This window comes from Lethenteron reissneri, chromosome 37 (genome assembly GCF_015708825.2).
Source record: "Lethenteron reissneri isolate LAM-NWPU_2019-01 chromosome 37, ASM1570882v1, whole genome shotgun sequence".
Taxonomy (NCBI): Eukaryota; Metazoa; Chordata; class Hyperoartia; order Petromyzontiformes; family Petromyzontidae; genus Lethenteron; species Lethenteron reissneri.
Window position 1 is genome coordinate 9,023,767 of NC_083815.1, and position 21,006 is coordinate 9,044,772.

Below are 21,006 nucleotides of genomic sequence, written 5' to 3' on the forward strand. Positions count from 1 at the left end.
CCATTCATCAAAATAATTAATTATGCTTGCAATGCACGCATCAAATCATGCGAATTGCATTAAAATAATAAACAACTGTTATCTTTAAGATCACAGATCAAATGAGACAAAAACACGAGAGAAGGAGGAATTGCCAAGATGAATGATAGAAATGAGGCGGCACATAAAAGACAAAGATGGAATCTTGGCACGTGATCCTGAATTGATTTATCCATCATCGCACGGGGGCTCAGTTCAGTACGAATAATCACGTGAACTCGCGCCCCTCCGCTTGGGAGTCCACGACTCGACCCGCTGTGTGGCTGTGCACGACGTGACACCGCGAACGATTAAGAACGTTCACCGCGGCAGCGTGAGGCTCGACGCGGCGGAGAGGCCGAGGGGACATGCGACTACCCACCTGGGGGCGGCTGGAGGAGTTTATTGCGCCGGAGCTCGGCCATGTTGTTGTGCAGCTGGTCGATGACAAAGTGGTCCTCGTAGAGGAAGTCCTCGTTCAGCGACTGCTGCAGGAAGCCCACGAGGCCCTCCATCTCCATCTTCATCAGCCGCTCTGCGCGTAAGGCAAAACGGTAGAAGCACACACGCGTGTAAGCGCACAAAGACAACGACCCCTTCCCCCCTTTATAGCCTTCTGGAATGCTCTTCCTGTATGTATGTTAAAGTTCTTTTGCACCATACGTAGCCAAACGTGATAATCGGGGGTGCGGGGTCGGAGCACGTGGCAGGCGGAGGACTCACTCTTGTGCAGCTTGAGCGTGGTGTAGGCCATTGCGATGAGCAACCGCTCTCCGTCCAGCATGTAGATGTCCCACAGCCGCAGCGTGAGCGTGAACGGGGTCTAGAGGAGAGGTGGGGGGGGGCAGTAGAGAAGTTACCGATCACGCGTGGGCCATAGATGGATGATGATGATGCTGCTGATACAACTTACAATGTCACAATAGTGAAAAGCAAACGCACCCGGTCGAGGAAGCACTGGAAGAACCACTTTGTTGTGTAGAGGTTGGTGAAGATCTCCTGGCTATCCTGAGCAGACCGGGACAAGGGGAGACAGAACAGGAGGAACAGATGGCAGATTGGTCATATGGGGGCGTCCATTCTATAATACAACACTGCCACTGAATTCAAGGAAGTTGCAGCCAATAAAACAGCCACTCCCATTTTGTGTGACACATCCAAGCTCTGGGCCAGAGAACAAAGAAAAGTTAGACGCATTACACTGACTGTTAAGCAAGTGGGCTTAGGCAGGGAGGAGGAATGATGGTTAAGATTAAACTAGAGTGGCAGCCAATGGAGGGAGCACGCCCGAGGATATTAATCCGCGGAGATGGAGTGATGATATCCGATCACTTGCGGAGCTCGAAGGATTGTTGCATTGTGGTCATGTGTGAGAGGTGGCGACGACTTGGGGAGGCCTTCATCACATCTGCTCCAACTTTAACAATGACGATAACCTGAACCTGCTAAGTGCCAGCCCAGCATGCTGAATTGAATGTTGGTGCAACTTGACTTTATACTCTTTCACGAAACCTTGGGCAGACCTGCAGTCAATTACAATTGTTAATTGTCAAATGCGTAATTAATTGCAATCACGATGTAATTGAACAGTAATTTTAGTTAATATTGCTTTCGGAAATGTAATTATAATTGACCCCAGGTCTAACCTTGGGGGAATAACGCACTTAGTGCAGTTGAACCAAATGAGGTGACGGCCCACCTCCCACAAAGCCCTTTCTGCACCGCATCCTGCAGAGATGTAATAATGTTAATACAGAATTCCAGCAGACGGTGATGCCGACAAACAAAAAAACACAGGCAACCCCTCACCAGGTGCTTCTTCATCTTGGGGAGTAACCTCTTCATGATGAGGTCGTGGTGCTCTTGGAAGCGCATCAGCTTGGGGAAGCCCGGCACAAAGAATCCTGGGGAGGAGCAGAGGGCCGGGAAGGAGCACATGGTTATACACACACACGTTATCCAGGATTTTTACTGCCACGGCAATGTGGAATTTCCACTACTGGATCAGGATCAACAACAGGGAAGAGATCGACTTATTTTGATCTTGATATCATCTCAAGCGTGTCTCCAATGAGAATGGAATGGTATGTTGATATTTTAACTTGATAATGTTGAACTACACATCACATTTTTAAGGGACACTTAATAAAATAAAAAAAGTTTTTTTTATATTTAACAGAGTAAAGATGAACATTCTTGTTAGCCTGCAACAACTACAAATGCTATTTGTGAAAACCTATTGAAGTTGGCAAGGCACTTGCATCAAGTCGGCGTCACCGACACCACACAAACACTTGGCCGCCTTTATTTCCCCAGGCCGATGTTGTCGCACATTACCAGGAACTTATTTTAGGCTGTGTTGACTTAAGGGGAGGGCCCATGATGGTGTCACGATATTCCAACAGCAACTGATGGTAGGAATGGCCCAGAGTTTATCTTGAACCACTGCTCCGAGTACTCACCACTGCTCGTGAGCCACAATCACCTCCCGGGGCAGTTCAAGCTCGGCTCAATAGAGACGCAGATGACTGTTTTACTTTTCTACTAAAATTCCATTTGAAAGAGGGGAAAAAGGCTGTGGAAGCAGGAGCGACCAAGGGCACTCACCCCTGGCAGCAGAGCCAGACACGAGCACACACTTCTAAATTAAAACAGCTGCGAGCGAATCAGCCGAGTGACCACCCTGTGCCTTGAAAGCCGTCGACCATATGAAGACTTTGGTATGGGGCTTGTGGGGGTCAGAATATTTGTCCACTGCTGCGATATACCCACACACATACACTATATAGACACACACAAACACCGTGCGCTGCAGTGTGGGAGAGGAGTACTCACCGTGCATGGCGTGTTTATTGTCGGACAGCAAGCGCACGAGTGCCCAGAATGCATCCTCCTCGTTAAGGTACATGAGAAGGAGCGCAGCGATCTGGCTCATGCCCTGGCAGTAGCCCACCTCCTGATATGTGGTACAGATGCACACACATGTATATATATACATTCATACACAATTGTCCATGTACAGCCCTTTAGGTCAATCGACTACATTCGGGCTTCACCAACATGCGCCATGCAGGTTGTGGGGGTTACTTATCCATATCTCACCGTGCTGGTCAGTGCAGGTGTGTGAAGGTGGGGCACAGACATTGGAATGTACTACAATGGATTTGCTGCACTGTTCTCTGCTGACAACACAGCCATGTAGCAGCCTAGAACAACCATTTCATGCATGACAGTTGCCCATCCAAGCACTATCCCAGACTCAATCCTGCTTATCTTCCAACATCTGACATTCTGGGTGCCATGGTCATCGACCATGTATAAAGGTATGCACACGTATATATGCATAGGCAGATACAACGTAGCTTGAAATGTTTGGGAATCCAGCTCAGGTCTGATTTCAGCAGCCTCAATTTATGAAGCAACCTGGGCAATCAGGAGCTTCCTATGGCTCCTGACCCAGGAATGTTAGGTCACCAGGAAGTGATGTGATCACAGGAAAGTGCATCGTGACTGGAGGCATCAGCACACAGGACACTACACGTGTGTAATCCCAAAGACAATTCAACTATGAAGAGGGCACGTGGGGTGGCCAGGACAAGAAATAAATATATACAATTTCTGGTCAATCTAACTTTAGACTTGAAGATAACAAGTCACATTTAACATTACTGATCATTTGATGCATTAAATAGACAATGTACTAACATTTAAATTAAACTAACAGAATATAAACTAAAAGCATATTTAAAAGACCAACTATAAACCAGTGCAGTCCTCACACTCCATTAAATTAATTAATTCATTATACAGAGTCTGGGGTCAGTCTCTCCATAGGCTGGCAACCGTTGACTCCAGACAAAGTATTGCTTATTTTAGAGACCCCGGAGAGATGATGGGTTCACAAAGTTTGCAAACTTCCTATTAGGCCTTGAGCACTCAAATCACAGTGCCCATCTGGCCTGGATAATATTACATTGGTGGGTGGGCAAAAGAGTCTGTGTTCTGTCAGCCAACACTACTGCATCTTTGGGCGTATGAAGAGGTGAGTTCAACTCACTATGGCGCAGTTCTTACCGTGTTGTACATGGAGTATGCAGCCAGCACATGGAACAGGGCTTGTTGCCTGTGTGACACAAAATAAAACGTCGGCATCACAGTTACCGGTGAACTGAGACTTTAAGCGCGCACAAGCAGTCATGCTTTATATGAAACGTAAAGACAGTGTAGCTAACAAAGACGTAAACTAACACCTACTTTTTTATTTATTTATAGCTCACCGAGCTATACAGGTCTTTTCAGACGCGACCTGGCCACAAATGATAGCTCAACGAAGTGGCTTATGATGTGGAAATTTATAGCAGCAAAATACTCTAAATGCACATTGTTTATAAATGTGCAGGGAAAAACCGGAGGACCCCGTAAAAAAAATCCACGTGACCACGGGGAGAGAAACATGCAAACTCCAAATATACAGGCATCAGGGTCAGGATGGAACCCACAACCTCCCCTGTATACCAGGCGAGGTAGTTAACATCTCGCCACTGTGGCGCCCATCTCGGTGCCAGGCCCTGTAAGTCAAATCGCGGAGGGCTTCCAGTGCGGAGGTAAAATGAGTGGTGATGCAAGTTCACAGAAGGACAGGTGTTTATGCCCCCAGGGTATTTGGGGTGTGGCATGTAGATTCACAATGTATGGACCGTGGACAAAATCGTCGGTAAAGCAAATAATGACCATTGTTGATTTACAACTTTAGCAGTACCCATTTTTATTCATCTGAGAGGGATGATGTAGAGTAAGATTTGCACTCCCAACCTTCCGATTGTGAGTCAAGAGCTCAAACAATACCGTTACCCTAACCTTCACAAGCCAGATTGAATGGAACAAAATAATCATCATGCTCACGAAGTAGTTTTACCAATGCATTTCGCCTTAATAGAATTTAAAAAATCTGGCAATAATGCATCGTATGCAAATGCTTCCCACACTAACAAGCATGTTATACCGATATGCAAATTGTGACTTTGATATTCACATATTATAACAATAGCGAAGACAAACATTAAGTATTTTATCTCTCTTCCAGGAGAATGTCACAACCGTTTGAGACAGATTCCATCACAGCAATGTGGAATTTCCACCGTTGGTTAAGGATCGCAAGGAAGACGAACACCGCCAAATACTCGCTTGAACAGGAATATGCACAGCGGTACTTGATTTTGCAAACAGCTTGAAGGTCAAGGCCAAACAGTTTGTATGTGTGTATGTTGAACTTATTTCGCACCGTATGTAGCCAACCGTGCTAATCGGAGGTGCGGGGGAAGGACAACAAACTAAACATAAAAAGTAGTTTCGTAAAATTAGTTTTCAATCGAGATTTAAAAGTGCATAGCTCCAGTGGATTCCTAATATCGGAAGGAAGAGCGTTCCAGACGGCCGCAGAAGCGCATCCGAAAGCGCGCTCTGTGGTGACCGTCTTTGTTCGATTGCTAAGCCAAAAGCCGCTGCGAGGATGTTGTGAGGATGCTGTCAGGATGAGCGGAGTTCGTGTGATGGTTTAAGTTAACTGTGGCGATATAAAAGGTAGGAGGAGAATGAGAGGTCACTGACTTGACCCCGTAGCGGTTGCGGAACATGATGTGGTTGCGGAAGGTGCGGTTCACGTCCAGGTCGATCTGGCGCACGTCGGGGGACACCATGCGCGCTCGCTGCTTCATTTGCTGCTCACAAACGCACACGAAGACAGAGATCCCCCGTATAGCTTTTACAAACTGTTGGGGCAAGCGCTGTTAGCGAGCACCTATGCAGGCCAGGGGTCAGGTGGCCAAAATCACGTCCAGGCCGTCTTTGTTTCCCCAGTGCTGAGGTTTACATACTCATTTAAGGCCAAGTCAACCTAGGGGAGGCTCAGGGCCAGTTCAGATATTCGTCACTGACGTTGGCTGCGAGTGGTAATGGAACTCGGGTCAATGAGTTTGTAGCACAGTGGGTTAACTAATGCGCTACCACTTTCCACACAAACAGACACCCTCCATCGGCTTAAGACTTACATAGTACAATACACAGACAGTCCAATCTCCATGAGACTGGGTCATTAAGGAGGGCTGGTTGGGATAAAAATATACCCGGATAATGCATGCATTGTTTACCTACTTAGAATGGGGGTTAAGATGTACAATGCTTTGTCTGACTTTATTGCTTCTTAAAACAACCGATTTACTTGCGGACAAGTTCACGGTAAAGTGAGCACCGAGTCATTGACCCTCATGCACGTAAATATTTGTATTAATTTTTTGACAAGCATGGTGAATCCAAAAGCCAAACAATCCACTCACGGATAATCGAAAGTAATATCCGTCGCATGTTATCGAGGCTATATTTTAGATTCTTTGGTAATTAGCCAACTTAAGTGCAAAACCAAATGCAATATGACAAAGTAATTGCTGACCGGGCTGAGACCATCAACCACGCTTGAGAACAGGCGATCGCCTGAACGTAAACTCAAAATCTCTGCGGTTCTGGCTCAGTGCTGCAACTCCTGAGCTACCTCGGGTGACACCAATTAAAACTTCAAACTTCAGAGGGAGCAATCGGTGGCTACAGAGGGCGGGAGGAAGAAGGACGCTGGGCCTGACCTCGTAGAGGCCGGAAAATTCCTCCTTGAGCGACGACAGCTCCAGCAGCAGCGACCAGATCTCCCCACGCAGCTGCAGCGGAAGTCCCTTGTACACGCGGCGCGCCATCTGCAGAGACCGCACGGCAGGGAGGGGATGTGGGGAGGGACACAAGAGCATCAAGAATTCACGTGCGAGTGCTGTTAAGTGTTCTGGGCAGAGTAAGCACACGTCTGCAGGAGAGTTAAAATCCTTATAGGGGGGGGGGGTTTGACTCGGTCCATTATCCCTCAAGGGTCGATATAATAACTACCGCCATTTGAGTAGGAAGAGCACTGTGACTCGACTCTGAGCGTGGTGGTGGTGGCGAACAACTGTAATCTAGTGGTTTGTAGGAGTGTGTTGGTGGATCACACGTTTGTGTGAAACTCCCAAACCCGCAGATCTGCGAGGTGTCCAGGAGATGGCAGCACAGCAAGGGTGAGTGAGAGCGCCTGTCTTTGGGCACTGAATTCCTCCCACATGCAGAATACTACGTCTTATTAAGGAAATTACCAAACATCATTACGCGTGACCTCCCTGATGAGTGCCGAGACTCAGCAAGCCTCTCGTTCAAAGAAATTATATTTAAAAACGACGCACTTTGCCGGTGACTGTGATATTGCAGTGGCGGTGAGTGAGCGCGTGCCACGAGTACTTGCAGGCCCAATGCAGCCTGCCTCTGCGCACCTTCTCGGTGTTCTTGTATTTATCCCAAGTCTTGACCATCTTCAGCCACTTGGCGACCCTCTCCACCTCCGTCGCTTTGATCTGTGAACAACAAGAGCGGATTCATAGGCAGCACAATTACCCGTGTCTGTATAATCCAAGGCTGGGGAACCATTCCCTTACCCTGGGCCGAACAGAACTTTCAAATAACATTAGGAGGGCCACACGTTAAAACGCACATTAGACGTTACCCAAAAATAATAATACAAATATAATATGGGCTCGCCTTTGATGCATTTATGCGACGGAGGGCCCTGCCCTCCTCTCACTAACGCGTTGATGTCAGCTCGCAGTTCTGAAGTGCACGCGTGGCTAAGTGCTGGGAGTGAGGGATACAAATATCGTTTGTGGGCCGTTTCGCAGTGGTCACGAACCGTACGAAATCAAGTAATTGACCAGATACAGACCGTGGGCCATCAGTTGTTCTCGCCTGGTATTTGCAGAGCAGTCAGCTCGATGGACAGGTGGTCATCACGCTTACCAATGAGCCAGACGCAGTCTCGCAGAGGCTCCAGTTTATCGCCCATTATTCTTCCAGGGTTATTAATATGGGTGGCGCTTTGTGGAAATGACCTGCTATCATCTTCGTACAGCCACAGTCATCTGAACACGGAATTTCCACTGCTGACACATGACCGCCCAGCAGAGCTGCGTGCTGGCCCGTGTTCGTTTGAACAGCAAGAGTCTTTGTAGTGCAAGTTGAGATGAGCAATTGTGTGAGTCACTAATACCACAGTCAAGCTCAAGAATGAAAGAGACTCCAAGTTCAGTGACTGGGCCCAGTCATAAGAATGTGGAATTAACACCACTGGTTCAGGGTTATCTGTGGAGATGAGCACCAGATAAATACACTTTGACTTGGATTTTCAAAGTAAGTCTTATTCCAATAAATATATTGAAAATTGGTGGGGAAAACTGTACCTTCCCTTCTTCCGCATCTGGAATTGGAAGTTCTTCTTCACTGAAATATGAATGGGTAGCAGAGGTTAAATTTTGTCCATATACAATGTATACAGATCTATTACATACAACTTCACTGATGTTAACTTTTGCGACAGATATTGAGATCACACAAAGCACTACTGTCTGTTCATAAACAGAAATCAACAAAACTCATTAATCACTCAACTGGAAGCAATCATCACCCACTACTGTGAAATCTTGGCAGAAACCTCCTTAAATGAGTCATGCGACTCAGTGAGACTTTCATTGGCATGCAAGCGTAATAAATAAAATAATAAAATACCAGCTTATTACAGAAAAATTGAGTACCATTTTTTTACCAATTATGTCCCTTCTTCAGAATTCAGAGAGGGGGCACAGACATTCACCGTCTTACAGTCCGTGCAGTGATGTTGATCATATAAAATGTTTTTAAGCAACAGATGTAATGGTTTTCCGTAGGAAGACAATAAGTAGTAAACAAAACCCTTATACGTTCAACGTGGTGTGCATAAATTGAATCAAATAAAGCAAACACGTATCAACTCGTCAGGAAACAAGCAGCAACATGGGCAGCCACGGCAGATGCCAACTCCCTCAACGTCCCGTTTGTTTATTAAATCCGCTCAGTGTAGACCAGCTGCCGAGTCAGCGTGCACGCACACAGACAGGCACGCACCAAGAACAATACGAGCCACAGCGCTGCAATTAACCTGCCCTTGGCTCGCCGATCGGGCCAATATTTTTTTGACTAGGGAAATCGCATTTACGATAAGTGTCGGGTTCCGAGGGTTTTCCGGCGACCTCCCGTGCCATAAAGGACACGGTTTTTATTCCACCTTCGCTTCACCCGCTTGCGGTCGACTGCTCCACAGCGGCCTCAATTAGCGGGCGTAAGCGCAACAAAACTACGGCGTCAGCTGCTGCATTGTGTGGCTGGAGGGGGGACGGGGGGGGGGGCAGGGTGAGAGGCGGAGGGGGGGCAGAGCCACCGGCGCTCTAATTGGAAGGGAAGTTTGGAGAGAGGAGAGCCGACGCAGACTCGTGCACCCGGTGTGGGCAGGGGCGGTGCGACGCGGTGGCCTCTGGCTCAGCACGCAGCCAACCTTGCCAGAACATTAACGCGAGATTGACTTTCGCAAAGCAAGAAGAGCATTGCGCGTTGCTTTAACAACGTGAACAAACGCTGACTTGGGGGTTTTTACAGATTTCACCTGCCCTTCTCGCATCAAGTTCACATTCTGGCTCGCCCAGTCAGCGCAATTAGAATTAAATCAGCCGAGTATAAGGATCTGGCACTATTATTATTAGAATCATCGACTACGATCTATCCATCATTGGATGGTCTCCCCACGCCATGTTGGTCATGGGAGTTGTCTGACCAAACTTCACCACACTGGTTAATGCGGGTTGGTGGAGTGGGGTGGCCAATACCGATTCAGACATCGTTTGCCGGCAATGTTAACCGTGGCCAGGAATCGAACTCGGGTCGCTGTGTTCACAGCGCAGTGCACTGTCCACGACAACACTGCTCCATCCCCTGCGTGATTATGCAGAGAGAGGGATGTAAGGCACGGTGTGACAGACGCAGGCTCTGTGCAGAGTCACTCACTGCAGGAAGCCAAAACGATCCGTGACTTTGTAGAGGCGGAAATCCGAATCTTCCCACGGGTCAATCTGCGCACCTTCCTCTTGGCCCTGTGTTGTCGTAGCAGCAATCGGTGGGAAAACAAGGCAATACAGTGTCAGAGGTCGGATGAATAAGTAGTCAACTGTGCATAAGCTGGTTGGCGAGTAATGCACCAGCCAACATGGTCTGTAACTCACGACAGCTTTATCTGTCCCGTGACCTCCCGCCAATGAACCTTCAACGCACTAACGTGATCTCAAAGTGCACTTCGCCTGGTACAAATGCAGTGGTGATGTCATCGGCACTGAGCAACCAATGGCAGCGGTTGCTCCTTTTGTCGTTGTGAAAGAACTTAATGGTTACTCGTGTGCTCCGCCAACCAAGGCCGTATGTTGACGCCACAATTGCGAGGTTCACCCATCTCCTCTGGTGCTTCCATGTTCTAGAATTTCTCCCCCCCAGCCACCCGTGCCACCGACTCTCCTTAAGCTTTCTTCCACTGCCTACGAAATGACCGTCACTTGTCTAAAATAAAAACGAATATTTACATCAATTTTGTCCCTGAGATACACGGGGTCTAACTACTCTGTAAAACACCATCCTGATACATGGATGCATTTAGACGCTATGTATCTCCCAACGTTATTGTATTAAGCGGATTTATGCCACAATGGAGAACATGAGAAGGTAACCGGTGGTTCCCACCTATAACCCAGTGCTCTGTATGCATGAATGTTGAACTTCTTTCTCATCGCAACGTACGTCACCAACCGTGCTAATCGGAGGTGCGGGGGGGGGGACAACAAACTAAACACAAGAAATCAGTTCTAAAGAAATTACTTTTCAATCTGGAAAACGTATCCGCATGGTTTGATCATGAGGATATGTTATGACTGCAAAACTCCCAATGCAGTCATCTGTGAATCCAGCAGTGAGCTCCCCTTATATGCACGGTACTTCTCCGGTTTCCATCCACGTGCAAAACTTGTGCATTAAAAAAACGCATTTGGCCACCTTGAACCATTTGAGACTCGGCGAAACATTGCTCATGGCATTATTATTACCACCAGAAGAGCAATGCAGCAGGGGGCGGCAGTGGGCAACCGGGCCAGAGCCAACGATAGAATAAGTGGCACACGATGGTGAGCAGAAGGATGGCAACAGATGCATGGGCGACAGTGCAGCAGGTGCTGGCATAATTGTATGGCGAACGAGGCCAATGGGTGATGAAAAGTGGGGCAGAGGCAGGCCACCACAGGCATCAACTGGGTCAATGAGAGATAATGTATTCCCGAGCGGATGTGTGTGAGCAGAGGTAAACATAATACAAGCAGAGGTCTCCTGTCAACGACGTGGATTATGGAACATTTCCTGTTGCATAATCCTATAGTGACCCATCTATGAAGAGGTGAGAACAGGCACGTGCTAGGTGTAAATGACACTGAAAGCCTGAGTAACACTGAGAAACAACTTAGCGTTTTATGGTGAACAATCTGAATGCTAACATATTAACAGCCACCACAAAAAAACATCATCAAAAAAAGATGTACTGTAGGTGTTACATTAGAGCAGGGGCCATTTGGATATTTATAACATCATTCGCGGGCCATACAAAATTATCAACTTCAAAATTAGCCTGTTATATTTGGTCAAACATTTCATTAACTCACCCCTGATGTGATGGCTGGAAGAGACCAAATGACTTCGTGAGCCTTGTACGGCCCGCGGGCCGGACGTTCCCCACCCCTGCATTAGAGGCTCAAATGACCTTGCCGTAGCTGCATCGCAGTGGCATGGGTCTGTGGTTGCTGAGTGTAGGTGGCATGGTACGGATGGGTGGTGGTAATTGGGTGGGGGTATGGGATGGTGAAGGTGGTGTGGGGCCTGGTGGTGGTGACTTTTGTCGAGGTGGCATGGTACAGATGGGTGGTGGTAATTGGGCGGGGGTATGGGATGGTGAAGGTGGTGTGGGGCTTGGTGGTGGTGACTGGATGAAGGTGGCATGTTAGGGATGGGTGGTGGTAATTGGGTGGGATGCCTGCACCGTGGTCTGGCCAGGCCTCTCCACTCCGTGATGCCGCCGAACTTTCCCTGGGACTCTGTGGCTGTGTTGGTCAGCGTGCACGCGTGGGTCTATCTTAGCACCAGTCTGATGCCGCTCATTCGCTGTTCTTTTACCTCTATTGTGTTCGGTGTTTTCCCTTGTATCTTTTCGACTTTTCTTTTCCTTGTGGACAATTTTTAACGTTTTGTAAGGTGCTTAGGGATGCCACAGTAACTAAGTACCCAATAAAATGCTAATCATTATCCTGATTGATATTGAGAATATAACCTCAAATGTTACATCTGGGGCTACAATAGCTAACTCGTCAATGATAATGTAACTTCCAAATGTATCAAAAAAAAAGTACACTCATCCATGTACACCAACTTACTAGTCTGCCGCATATTTTGAATAAAAGCCCATATAATTCTCTGAAAAACTGGAAGAAAAAAAATGGACAAACATCTGATTACATCAGTGCACATGTGAACACTAAGGAGTTTTGGACCAGGAAGCAGCACACCACAATACTGAGCGAGTGAATTGCTGCTCTCGAACGCACAGTACACATTCCTGCGGAGGGAGCTGGTAGGAATGTTGGGTTGCTCGGTCAATGGCCAGGGTCAACGGCGGCGTGGTGTATTCCGCAAATATGGCCGACTGTGAGGGCGGGCACAAGCCGGCGTGAGTAGGTTAAACGTTGAGTTTTATAAGGGAACCCACGGGGTGACCAGCCCTTCCCCACCCAGCCCCTCCCCCACCCTCCCCTCCCCACCCTCCCCTCTCCACCCAGCCCCTCCCATTTTTTAATGCACGACGGACGGACACAATAATCCCCTATGGGCTGATGGAACCAGGTGGTTCCCACCAGTACAATACAATATTGAGCAGGACTCATTCGGTCAGGTGGCACTGTAGTTAAGAGTGCACGACTCATGATAAGAAGGATAAGTGAGTTCAAAGTCCACCGGGGTGATGACTAAGCACATCATCCCTCCAGGGTCAATAAAACGAGTACCACTTTGTGGGAAGTCAACAGTAGTCATCCTCCATAGGTAACGGTTGGTACCATAGTAATGTCGAATTTCCACTGCTGGCTTCAGGCCCGCCATCGATGATGACCCCCGTTCAATGCTTGTTTTTGCAGCGAGAGACTTATTAATATTAATTACCAAAATTAACGAGTTATGTTATAGAAACGCGTATGCGTCACTGTAACACTAGTGCATCATCTACTGCCCCCTGCCACAGGTGGAATTCCCATCAATGGCTTAAAATTGAGCAACACTACATTGTTAGCTTGAGCGGGGAGAGACATTTTGGCGCTGAACTTCCATTACCTATCTTGACTTTGACATCAACGACGGCTGGCTTTGACGTGAACGCGTGCTTACCCGGTCATACTTTTCGATGATCTCAGCTCGCTCCTGGGAAAGTCTGAGAGCCGCGTCTTTCTCCGTCTCAGTGTCTGTTTGAGGCACACGAAGGAAGATCGGTCACGGGACGTGAGCACAAGAGGAATTAATGTGCACGCACGCAAGCATGCAGGCAGGCTCGCACAGCTTTCGCTTTGCCAAGGCTCTTCAACGTACAAACACCCCCCACCACCACCACTCCTCCCAGCCCCACAATTTCTACAGGGCCTCGAGAAGCAGTCAAATTAAGTTGCTCCATATATCCAAACTATAGTGTACTGTATTGTATACCTTTGGGGTGGTGTTATGGTGCATGCAATACACGTTATTAAATCGTGTCAGAATAGAACGAGCGAAGATGAAAAGCAATCGACGTCACACATCAAGAGGCACCCAAAACGCCACTCGTACCTCACGCACACTCCACGGATTAGAACTTCCTAAAATCACAATGCATTACATCGCACGACTAATTGGTGGCGAGTGCCTTTGAGGCAGCTCTCCGGAGGTGCGGTTGATGAATCACACGGACATTACAGCGTCCCGTTCACATGTTCGCAAAAGTTCCTTTTCCTCCGATGTCTGGAAAGAATTTGCCGACGGCCCCATTATTAGAGGTCGACCGAGGAAAACGCGTTTGACTGTTTGGTCCGGATGTGAATCCGGCTCTACATTACGCGAGTCTCCCGCCCGCGCGATCCTTGAGAGAAAATTCGGAGAACTATGAAGAAAAATCCCCACGCGAGATGAAAACGCTCAGCAATTTGTAGAGGCTTTTCGAGAATTGTGGAGGAACCTGTTGTCTACACTTCCTCAACTGGCACCACCTCGTTAGACAGAGTCTTGAGTCTCACACACGCGACGATGACGATAACGCATGGTCCATCAAACTTGTACCACAAGCGCTGGCTGCATCGCAGGCGTTCATCACCGTCACCTCACTCGGATACAATTGGGATAGTGCCTTTTGGTGGGAGTGGTAGGGACCATCAAAAGCCCCCCCCCACCCACTCTACCCACCGCTTCCTCCCCGAGTGTAGCAGCAGACAACGGGGCATCTGGTAATGATCACGGCATCGGCAGCCTCAGTGGCTCTCTTTTCACTAGGACACGCCACAAATACACACAGAGGCATCCGATTGCCCAGGCTAACGCCACATTTGTGGGTGCAGGCATTCCGCCTTCATATCCATTCAAAAAATAAGGATTAAATATGGGTCAAGGGCTTTCTCAATAACGGTGCCTAAATTCTGGATGGAGTTGGTCACTGATCTCAATATTCCAACCCTCCCGTCTATATCTGCATTGAAGGCATTCCTTGATGCCTACTTCTGCTATACTTGTGAATGCCATTGGTAAAGCCATTTTTGGAATGACTTAAATCACAATAGCAGATGCAATTGTAATTCTTGAGGTTATAAATGCCACATGTGAGTTCCTCTCACTAGTGTCATGCATAATGCTATTTTGGATTGCTTACTAGATTTCAATTTTACATAGCTCTGGTTCATTATCATTAATATTATTATTTATCAGTTGTGAAGTTGAAACTTAACAAAGGTCATCTCAAAATGATTTGAAACAAATACAACTGTGAGACACGAATCTGGCAAATCCAACATTCCCTCTTCGGTGAACACAACACTTAGAAACATTAGTTACACAAATATCGTAGTTATATATATTCCTTATGTAGGTACATGTCAATTCAATTTGGAGTACGCGTACAGCCCTTTTCAAACCCACTGCTGGATGTGGGCTTTACGATACCACGTGAATATTACGGGTTATTTAACCGTATTTCACTACGCGAATCAATGCAGACTGGTATAGACGAGGGGGCATAGAATTACTGTACGACAATTCATTTTTCTGAACCGACCTCTGCTGCCCAACATACAGTTCCGCAGACTATAACAACCTGCTGTGCAATGATGGCCACCCAAAAACAAGCACCATCCAGGTTCAAAGCAGCTGAGCAGCTGACATATTACATGGGATCTGGCACATTTTGGGCGATTTGGGCATAGGCCATTTCAGAGTGCTGCTAACGCAAACAAGTAGTCAGGGATAGTGTTCATTTCCACCGGAAGCAGCCATTGCCAAGGGGTGGGAATTCCCCATTCTCCTTTGTGACCTGACCGTCTGCGTAAATGAGAAACGGCGTCATAATGTTCCCACTAAAGCTGGTAGTCATTTTATTGACTGAAGACACAACATGGGGCAGTCAACTCTCATTAACAAAAAAAACTCACAACCTTCATGAGGTGGTGAAGTAAGCTGAGCGCTGTTAAAAAATAACCACCCACGTACTCCTGCTGACCCCAGTACTTGGTAACAGCGCTGCTGCTGCTGATGATGACACAATGGCTGATGTTAAAGAATGTAGCACTGTATGCTTAGCACAGTGGCTTTGTTCGACACAACTGGTGACATCATACAACTTTACAGCAGACATTCCAAAGTGTTTGAGCCATGCCCCGACCCACAACAATGAGCGGAGTCATAAAACAACACTCACTGCTGTAGAGGTGGTGGCACTGGTGACTCAGAGGTTTCTCTGTAGACATTGAACCACAGAGCGACCACACCTGAAGGCGATTGAGTTAGACATTCCCAAGCGGATGATTTACAGCATTGCCATCCACAGTGCAAGTGGAAAGGTGGAGCAGGTGGGGTACTGCAATGTGCTTGAACTCGGCAAACGCTGGGTTCGATTTCCGGCCACAAGTTAACATCAGTGGCGAGTGATATCTGATCCAGTCCCAGGTGGCTCCCTTCACCAGACCGGTACTTAAAAGCTTGGCGAGGTAGGGTCAAACAACCCCCACGATCGACATTGATCTGATCAACTCCAGTCATCCTCACAGCAGCGGCTTTTGGCCAACCATCGAACGAAGGCGGTCACTGCATCGCGCACTTTCAGATGCGCTTCTGCGGCCGTCTGGAACGCTCTTCCTTCCGATATTAGGAAGCCACTGGAGCCATGCACTATTAAATATAGATTGAAAACTAATTTCCTTAGAACTGCTTTTTGTGTTTAGGTTGTTGTCCTTCCCCCCCCGCACCTCCGATTAGCGCGGTTGGCTACGTACGGTGCGAAGTTCAACATACATACATAAGGCAGTGGGTTGACAGATGTAAAGCTACGTGCTGGTCTAACGTTCAACGGCTACCGAGTAGCACGGTGAACAGGCGGGGTAGTGCAGTGGTCAGAGCACTTGACTTACAATGGAACAGTTAATGTTCCAGTCAGGTGTTGTTGACTCAGCCCACAATCATCACTTGCGGTGACTAAAATAGGTTTAGCTTTATCTGGACGTCAAAGTGCCTGCCCTGGGAATGCATCGTTTCCACCACCGACTCACGACTGCCAAGATATGAGCGTAGTTCATTGCTCATTTGAGATGAGATTTCACTTATACGAATATAAAAAGGTGTGGTCACATTACAACTGTTTCTCTAGGCCACCCGTTGTGACACTGCAATTGAATTTTTTTTTACGAAGCCATATTAATCACACTTGCCATTGGTCCATTATTTTATTGCAAACACTAAACTGTGACTACCTATTTTGCCATTGTCATGTATTATTTCGATAAAAGTGTTATACACGACATTATCAGTGTCACATTCAAGGTCTCCCTTGCAAAACAGACATCTCAATACTTGGCTACGAATCAAGGAACCCACTGGCAAATGGACACCTGATCTGAATGGATAAGGCTGTCTGCCGTGAGTGAGGGAGAGAGCTAGCCTCCAGCACCACAGCGGACGTTAAAACCAGCTGTCTCATATGGCCTTCAATTTGCATCAACGGGAAGGAATGACGGAACGTTCCGTTAGAACGGAAATCACTTGTTTATTTATTCTGTGCTCTAAATAGTCAAGTGCTTCCACATGGCCTGAATGGATTAACACAAAACACACAAAAAAACCACATCAGTAACAGCCCTGGGATTCAACTTACATCAAACTGCCACGTGCAATCATCGCAACTGTTCTATAATATGTAATGCAACGCGGCAGTTTGTCAGTGACAAAAACATCCACCGCTTCTCCCCATGCATTTCACTTTTCTCTTCCCCTGCCCTCCAATCCAGCAACCAAGGCCTCCTGTTAAACCCTTCAGTCAATCCCGGTTCAAAGGGAGGTCACTCCTTCTCAGCTGTTGTTCCCGAGTTTGGAACTACCCCCCCCCCCTCCTCCTTGGCAGTCCGCAATGCCGATTCCATCTATTGGTTCAAGTCCAGGCTTATGATTCTACTCGGCTCGTAAGACAGATAAGCACATCCATGTGCATTCCACTCGCACAGTGGTCAAGAATCTTTCTCTCATGCTGAGCTTCCACCAACCTTTCCCTTCACGTAACATCGCGTGCTTTCAAGTGCGCTTCTGCGGCCGTCTGAAATGCCCTTCCTTCCGATATGAGGAAGCCACTGGAGCTATGGACTTTTAAATCTAGGATTGAAAACAAATTTCTTTAGAACTGCTTTTGTGTTTAGTTTGTTGTCCTTCCCCTGAAACTCCGAATAGCACGGTTGGCTACATATGGTGCAAAAGAAGTTCAACGTACATACATAACAAATTCCTCGTCTTTGCTATAACCTCATCATAAATGTCTTCCTTCTCTACAGCATCTTGATATGTGATGAATCTCGGGTTCTGTATCTATACAAATTTGACTCCATTTGCATTTTTTTATTGACATTTCACCTGCGCTCACTTTTAGGTTGTTTTGAGTTAAAGATACTGATCAGGGAATGCTCTGTCAAGTTCTCTTCTTGACCTACCCAGCATAACGATACCAAACTGAGACAGAGCAAGACATAGGAAGACACCATTGTTGGTTAAAACACGCCGTTTGGAACAGCTGTGGACAGCAAGTTGTATGAAAAACAAATTCAGCGAGCGGGTTTCATAGGCTCTACACTCAAAGTCGTGTAAAAGCATTCGCTTGCCCAAACAAGCACTTAGTGCTCATCTCTGTTGTTGGCTCCGAGCCAGTGACGGAAATTCCACATTAGTATGGCGTCTCCCCATCACAATCATTTTGATCAGGGAGGCACTTTGACTTTTGAATGCGATGAGTTTTTTCTTGTTATGAAGAGCAATGCATAAACAGGAAGTCATGCCACAGCTCGGTTGTGAGTTCTGGAAAATATATCTTAACAAGAGTGTAAACAAGAAAATCGTAAACACAATTAAATTGGGCGCAAAGCCTGCATCTGTAAACAAGCAAAACATAAACACATTTAAATAGACGCAGAGCCCGTAATTGAATCACTATTGGTAAAAATACGCGTGAAAATAAAAAAAACGAATGTTCAGCGTTGACATGATGTACTCAAACACACAGTGATCAAGAAACAATAGCCGAGCGTGATGCAGAGAAACGGAATTAAGAAGTATACCCACAGCATTTGTGCCTCATGATTTTAAGTTGCTTATTGCCCTTTGGTCGTCGTGGTCCTCATCCAAAAGTCAAGGCAGCAGCATCCCCAGCCGCTTCACTTGTGCTGTCGACGCTCCCGTCCGTGACGTTTGGATGTCAACAGTAAATGCACCACTGCCAAAAGCTTGATTCAGACACGCCGGTGCGCCAGCGTTAGCCAGAAAGTAACGACACCTGCGAAGCTTCAGGCCCAAGCGAGCACGACGCGCCGATGTTGACGCGACCAAAACGAGCGGGTTTAAACTCGCCCCCGTCGTGAAGACCGCCGTCGTTAAAATCTTGCCCAAAGTTCTCAACTCAACAAGCGCGCTCTTCAAGACCACATGTAATATCTCGGCCTTTTCTCTCTCTCTTCTCTCGCCCACCAGAAAAACCGGCGGTGAAGTTTCTTTGAACGCCACCAGCCTGCGGAGCCGACGGCGGCTCACTCTTCTTCTCCGCTCTCTCTCTCTCGGCTGCAGTGCGACAGGCTGGCGCGGCTCTTCTTCTCCGCTCTCTCTCTCTCGGCTGCAGTGCGACAGGCTGGTGCGGAGGCAGTGTGCCGACGGCTCCTCCTAACTCGCTGCTGCGGTTAGACGACGTCAGGCGTGCTGGGCGCACGGTGGGGGGGGAAGGCTGCCAGCACGGACGTCACTCCTCGTCGCAACGACCGCGGGCGGAGGGGGGGGCACTTTGTTTATAAAAAAAACTTATGCTGCACGCGCCAGATCTTGTTTTCTGCCCAAGGCCATAGACGGAAGATCTCGGTGAAATATGTCTGCATCCGCAAAACATAACCGTCACCATTTGGCGCTGATAATGACTGTGGACGGACATTGCAAAGTTAAATATAATAAAGATTCCTCCTCGGTACAGTTTAACCAATGCTGTCATTCTCCCCACTACTGTTGTCATCAGACTTGCTGCGAGTGTTTATCCTACTGCAGGCTTCAATCGTTAATCTCAGTCCATTAAATCATTCCTGGCACAGCTTTCGCCTTGCTCCCTGCCCACATCACCAGCAAGCGTCTTTACTTGCGTAACGAAAACATTAGGTTCCGTTGGGGCTGACATCACCTGCGGTGCTTGCGGTGGGGGTTGCGAGGGTGGCACGTCGCCCCATCGCCATGTAGGGTCGACGGTTTTCGGCGTGGCTTTCGTAGCCGAGTCCCGTATTTACACGCGGCGGGGGGCACCGCTAGACATCGCTCGAGGCTTCCCTCTACCGAGATGACTATCGCAAGTGGGATCGCTCGTTCTGATAAGTCTCGTGCTCTTTTCAGACAATCCTTTCATGTACATTCATTCGAAAAAGACATATGTTCACAAGGCGGGTTATATATGTCGCTTATGTCATCTCCCACGTTGAAAGTTTGTTGGTTTTGATGAAGTTTTTTCCAAGGGCGATCCGGCAGTATCTTAAAGAGTTTGTGTTTTTTGTTTGATCATATCCCAGTTGGAGGTCGACTGAGCTAATCGTCCCCTCAATGCTCAATAGAACGCTAAACACTCTGTAGGAAGTAAAACCGTGGTCATCTCAAGGACAGAAAGTCCCCCCCCCCCCACCCAAGCGAACTTCTCGCTTCGACCTGTGGCTCGGGACGGCCGCAAGAGATTAGAACGAGCGCACTGCCCTTTGAGGCAGAGGAACCACCGGCTTTAGACAGCGTGTGACATCTGCTGTGCCGTGTACCCGTTGCTTTCAAGTCTTTAAAGTTTCTTCCTGCCCCATTGCCCATGCCTACACGACACTCCACACGAGTCAGAAGGTTCCGCTTCAGCAGCTACAAGGTCCGTGCACCTACGAAGTTCAAGGGTCTGTGGTTAGATTTTTAAGAGCTCATGGTCTGCCCCGAATTGCATGTGCACAAAACATGGCAGATGCGGACACCTGATGCACAAATGGAACATTTAAAACTCTCCAGCGGTGTGCGACTGTGCTCATCCAGAACAGACCGTACAACACATAACGACGCAATGCCCAATCCACAAATACGAAGGAGACATCACAGCAATAATACACTCCCGCTGCTTCTGACGCGGTTATCTAGCTCGACCATCTGAATGTTAAATTGTGGTTGTTGCTCTGTATCTACATGAGCCGTATGGCAGAAGAAGATTGAAGGGCAGCACGTGGAGAATCA

The 21,006-nt window shown here is 47.6% G+C and overlaps 1 protein-coding gene across 4 annotated transcripts in view; it reads right to left on the bottom strand.

The window, feature by feature from the left end:
- The window catches only part of LOC133351544 (USP6 N-terminal-like protein), a 63,411-nt gene that overhangs the window by 9,483 nt on the left and 32,922 nt on the right, over positions 1-21,006 (bottom strand). For 3 of the 4 annotated variants that reach the window (XM_061566847.1, XM_061566846.1, XM_061566848.1), the window contains exons 3-14: positions 13,408-13,481; positions 9,952-10,037; positions 8,319-8,358; positions 7,359-7,439; positions 6,651-6,758; positions 5,626-5,735; positions 4,093-4,141; positions 2,854-2,974; positions 1,828-1,922; positions 961-1,026; positions 742-841; positions 401-553 (exon numbers count right to left, since the gene is read on the bottom strand). In XM_061566847.1, the coding sequence (XP_061422831.1) occupies positions 401-553; positions 742-841; positions 961-1,026; positions 1,828-1,922; positions 2,854-2,974; positions 4,093-4,141; positions 5,626-5,735; positions 6,651-6,758; positions 7,359-7,439; positions 8,319-8,358; positions 9,952-10,037; positions 13,408-13,481 (1,083 nt within the window). Of the gene's footprint in view, positions 1-400; positions 554-741; positions 842-960; positions 1,027-1,827; positions 1,923-2,853; positions 2,975-4,092; positions 4,142-5,625; positions 5,736-6,650; positions 6,759-7,358; positions 7,440-8,318; positions 8,359-9,951; positions 10,038-13,407; positions 13,482-18,846; positions 19,327-21,006 lie in introns of those variants that run through there. The other variant, XM_061566845.1, reaches the window with a different exon arrangement.